General features: G+C 45.8%; 1 protein-coding gene across 1 annotated transcript; it reads left to right on the top strand.

The window, feature by feature from the left end:
* The first annotated feature begins 3,115 nt into the window (after window positions 1-3,115).
* LOC140810315 (uncharacterized mitochondrial protein AtMg00860-like) lies at window positions 3,116-3,996 on the top strand. The gene is made up of 2 exons (XM_073168189.1): window positions 3,116-3,694; window positions 3,946-3,996. The coding sequence occupies exons 1-2, from the start codon at window positions 3,116-3,118 to the stop codon at window positions 3,994-3,996; spliced, it is 630 nt and encodes a 209-aa protein (XP_073024290.1).
* The last annotated feature ends 1,296 nt before the right edge of the window (window positions 3,997-5,292 follow it).

Below are 5,292 nucleotides of genomic sequence, written 5' to 3'. Positions count from 1 at the left end.
CTCACACGCACCCTGAGAAACTTCCCACGAGGTCACCCATCCCAAAATTGCCCCAAGTCAAGCACGCTTAACTTTGGAGTTCTTATGTGATGAGCTACCGAAAAGAAGATGCACCTTCGTGATATGAGTAGTACAAATCAAATCTTTAAGCCCTCTTCAACTGTACAGTCCATTACATTGAACAGTCTCGGAATCCCTTTCATTCCCATGTGGGTCGGTTCATTCATGTTCCCTCCACCTAGAAGCCTGCCAGAAGCCGCTCATTGTCCGCTTGGTTCGTCCCCGGACCACACCATACTAAGAGAGGTCGGCTCTGATACCACTTGTAACGTCTCAGATTTGACAATTGTCCTCACTGTACCAAGACTGGTCTTTTCAGCGTGCTTATGTCCTCACTCACACGCACCCTGAGAAACTTCCTAGGAGGTCACCCATCCCAAAATTGCCCCAAGTCAAGCACGCTTAACTTTGGAGTTCTTATGTGATGAGCTACCGAAAAGAAGATGCACCTTCGTGATATCAGTAGTACAAATCAAATCTTTTAAGCCCTCTTCAACTGTACAGTCCATTACATTGAACAGTCTCGGAATCCCTCTCATTCCCATGTGGGTCGGTTCATTCAAATCTTAGTTTTCGAGAGGGATAATCAACTCCTGGAAGTTTTCGGCGTTTCAATTTCGAAAAACGGATTGATTTGAAAAAAAAAAAGCAACTCCTCTACTTGAGAGTCCAATTAAAAGCGGATTCCCCACCGGCCGGCAGGGGGACAGGAGACGGCCATCTCAAGGCGCATCACGACCTACAGGCAACACCGGCGAGACCTGTTCCCTCCACCTAGAAGCCTGCCAGGAGCCGCTCATTGTCAGTGCAACTGATGGCACCGGCGATCACCCCCCGCCCTCTTCGGCCCCGGGCCTTACATGGCATGTCATTGAAAGGAATTCGGTTTCCATGCGTTTTCTTGCATCTCATGATCGTTATTCACGTTTTTTTCTGAATTTGAGGTGCAAGGGGCTGTGTCTTGGGGCTATTCAAGGTCTGTTGGTAGTGTCACGATGGAGTCTGGAAGTGAAAATAGTTCGGTGCTGCTGTAGGAGGAGAGATCGAGAGGTGATATCTCGGGTTTTGTTCGGTTTGTCATGATCGTAAAGTTCGGAGGGGCTGCGATGCATGGGCTCGAACTAAGCTGGATTTCAGACCTTGTGGAGTCTAGTAAAATTCTGGAAATGAGCCTTGAGTGTTCGGTCGAAGGGGGAGTTCGATCCTTGGTAGTCTAGCGTGTATCGTGAATGGAGATGCTAGTTTCGGGCGAGTCTTGCACGTGGCTGGTGTAGCCATCTTAAGCATCGGTTAGCCTTGGTTTAGAGGGGTAATTAGAGTCCTAATGGGGTGCCTTAGAGGCTGGACAGGTGGGAGCTTAAGAAGGGACCGAAAGATTTAGAAATGGGGATCTAGGTGTGCGAATATAATGGGGCGGCCGAGAAGGTTGGAGAAGGTGATGTACTGGCCAAAACTTCACGGATTTAAAGACTTAATTTAAGTAGTAATTGGTCTAGAAGGAGTTGTTTAAATCATGGTTTAAGTTGGGAGAACTTCGGTTAAGTTTCGAGTCAATTTGGGGTAGAACCAGGACCCCAGTCCAAGTTTTAAAACGAATCGATTTAGTTGTAGTTTTGGCTCGAGATTACGTCTAGGGATGCTTTTAAAAATGTTTTGGGACATTTTAAGGAGTTTGGTAAGCTTTGGGTAAATTTTAGAAGTCCAGGGTTGAAACGATAATTTTTGGGTTTCCAGAGGCCAAATGGTCATTTTGCACCCGAGGTGAGATTTTGGTCCCAGCAGCGCCCTGAGCACAAACTTATGATGTTTTAAATGTTCATGCATCATGATTCAAGATTTTTAAGATTTTATGAAAATATACGTTGCATGCTTGAATTTAAGAAAAATTGCATTGGTGCATGATTTTTATAAGTGATGAAAATGATAATATTTTGAATGATGGGAATTAATTGTGGCTATCGAAGTATATGTAAATATTTAAGATGTATATGTAAATGATGATGATGATGATGATGATGATGATGATGAGGCCTAGGCATAGTGGATAGGTAATCCTGTCACTGATGTCCGACAGCCGCCCGGTACCGCGGTTCTATGTATGATGGATCCATCGTAAATGATGATGTATGATAGTCACCTCTAATGAACTGAATGATAAATGATGAACGATGAATGATGATTATCGATGAACTGTTTTGACATGACACGATTGCATATGGCACATTTACATTAAGATTTTAAAGTTCATGAAAGATATGTTTATTATGATATTTTTCACTGCTGTGTGCTACGTATACGTATTTGTTATCTATGGTACAGGTGTGTTGAGTCTTTAGACTCACTAGGCGTGTGTTATGCAGGTGAGTTCGATGTCGAGGAGACTGGAGGTGCTGGACTATGAGTCGGCGGACCTTGTGGACGACAAGACCCGAGGACCTTTGATTTTTCCGCACTTTATGATATTATTCTATGGAGATGATACGTTGATTTTGTTTTACACCGTTTTACTTTATAGCCGATATTAGGATTTTACTCATTTTTATTTCTCCGCTATATTTTAATGGTAACTGCTGTGACGATCTTTAAAATGATGTTTCTACATAGGATTGCATGCATGTGATTTATTTAAATGTTTATTTTCAAAAATGAGAGATATAAAAAAAAATAATTAGTTCCGCATTTTTAATTGAGTAGACGTTTCAGTTGGTATCAGAGCCAGGTTCTACTAGATAAGGGTTTCATTCGCCCTATTTTCTCCCCATGGGGCGCACCAGTGCTATTCGTTAAGAAGAAGGATGGCAGCATGCGATTGTGCATTGATTACAGAGAGCTGAATAGGGTCACAGTCAAGAATAAGTATCCACTACTGAGGATCGAGGACTTATTTGATCAGCTTCAGGGAGCCTCAGTGTTCTCCAAGATAGACCTTCGATCCGGATACCATCAGCTGAAAGTGAGGGAGGCAGATGTGCATAAGACCGCCTTTCGGACGCGTTATGGGCACTATGAGTTCTTGGTGATGCCCTTCGGTTTGACGAACGCGCCAGCGATCTTCATGGATCTCATGAATCGCGTGTTTCAGCCATTCTTGTATCAGTTCGTCATAGTCTTCATTGACGATATCCTGATCTATTCGAAGAGCAAGGAGGAGCACAGTCATCATCTGAGGACAGTATTGCAGACTCTACAGGATAGACGACTGTATGCCAAGTTTAGCAAGTGTGACTTCTGGCTCGACAGGGTGGCATTCTTGGGCCACATTGTATCTCAGAATGGCTTAGAGGTCGACCCCAGCAAGGTAGAGGCAGTCAGAGATTGGCCAGTTCCGAAGAGCGTGACAGAGATCCGCAGCTTTTTAGGATTGGCAGGTTATTATAGGAAGTTCATCCAGGGCTTCTCTTCTATTGCGGTACCTATGACTGCTTTGACGAAGAAGAACGCCAAATTTGTTTGGGGACCAGAGTGTCAGGAGAGCTTTGACAGACTGAAGCAGGCCTTGACCACCGCACCAGTGCTAGCCATGCCATCAGGGCAGGGAGAGTTTGTGGTATATACAAATGCATCGAAGCTTGGGTTGGGCGCAGTTCTGATGCAACAGGACAGAGTGATAGCATATGCGTCCAGACAGTTGAAGGTTCATGAGAAGAACTATCCGACTCATGACCTCGAGCTAGCAGCAATGGTATTTGCCCTGAAGATATGGAGACACTATCTGTATGGGGAGAAGTGCAGGATTTTCATAGATCACAAGAGCCTGAAGTACTTCTTTACCCAGAAGGAACTAAATATGCGACAGAGGAGGTGGCTTGAGCTGGTCAAAGATTATGATTGTGACATTAGCTACCATTCGGGTAAAGCTAATGTAGTCGCAGACGCTCTGAGCAGGAAGCACGTAGTGATCGCACATCTGTCAGTGCAGAGACCCCTACAGGCTGAGATTCAGAGATTTGAGCTTGCAGTTTTTGCCAGGGGCTAGGCCCCGAATCTCGCTACTCTGACAGTACAGCCGACTCTGAGGGACAGGATCCGTACAGGACATATTTCGGATGAACAGTTACAGAAGTGGAGACAGAGGGATGAGGTTAAGGGCCAGAGACTGTATACAGTTGTGGACGGCATAGTCAGGTATAGGGATCGCCTATGGGTTCCTAACAGTGATTCCCTTCGAGCTGATATCTTGTGTGAGGCCCACAGCACCCCGTACTCAATCCATCCAGGGAGTACGAAGAAGTATAAGGGTTCACAGACTCTGTACTGGTGGCCGGGCATGAAGAGGGATATTCTGCGGTTTGTCTCCGAATGTTTGACATGTCAGCAGGTCAAGGCAGAGCATCAGAGACCTGCAGGGAAGCTGAGACCACTCCCTATTCTCGAGTGGAAATGGGAGAATATTACTCTGGATTTTGTGACAGGGCTTCCGAGGACTACCGGAGGATACAATGCCATCTGGGTGATTGTTGATCGGCTCACTAAGTCAGCTCACTTCTTACCGATCAAGAAGACATTCACCATGACTTAGTACGCAGAGCTGTACATCAGAGAGATAGTTAGACTGCATGGGATTCCAGTATCCATCGTGTCAGACAGGGATCCGAGATTTACGTATGCTTTCTGGAAGAGTCTTCACCAGGCTTTGGGTACGAAGATACTATTCAGTACCGCTTTCCATCCTCAGACAGACGGTCAGTCAGAGAGGGTGATTCAGATTTTGGAGGACCTACTCCGAGCTTGCATGATCGACTTCCACGGCAGCTGGGAGCCGAAATTATCTCTTGTGGAGTTCACATACAACTACAGTTATCAGGCATCGATAGGTATGGCTCCATACGAAGCACTTTACGGGAGGAAGTGTAGGTCGCCAGTATATTTGGATGAGGTAGGCGAGCGAGCAGAGTTGGGTCCGGATATTGTCAGACAGACAGCAGATTTAGTGGCCAGGATTAGAGACCGGATGAAGACTGCCCAGAGCCGTCAGAAGAGTTATGCTGATCAGAGACGGCGAGATCTGGAGTTCACAGTAGGGGATCATGTTTTTGTGAAGGTCGCGCCTATGAAGGGTGTGATGAGGTTTGGGAAGAAGGGCAAGCTCAGCCCTAGATTCATCAGACCATTTGAGATCCTAGAGAGAGTCGGGACACTCGCATACAGAGTCGCTTTACCCCCGAATCTGGCGGGAGTTCATAATGTGTTCCACGTCTCTATGCTGCGAAAGTACATGTCGAATCCTTCACA

Source organism: Primulina eburnea, chromosome 13, assembly GCF_022965805.1.
Source record: "Primulina eburnea isolate SZY01 chromosome 13, ASM2296580v1, whole genome shotgun sequence".
Lineage (NCBI taxonomy): Eukaryota > Viridiplantae > Streptophyta > Magnoliopsida > Lamiales > Gesneriaceae > Primulina > Primulina eburnea.
The sequence above is the reverse complement of the archived record's forward strand: the minus strand, read 5'-3'. Positions and strand labels throughout refer to the sequence as shown.

Bases quoted from the DNA above. Each gene is read 5' to 3' on its own strand.
- LOC140810315 (XM_073168189.1), top strand. From the start codon at position 3,116: ATGGATCTCATGAATCGCGTGTTTCAGCCATTCTTGTATCAGTTCGTC. The intron at 3,695-3,945 runs GTTCATGAGAAG...CGCTCTGAGCAG, and splicing joins ATGCGTCCAGACAGTTGAAG to GAAGCACGTAGTGATCGCAC.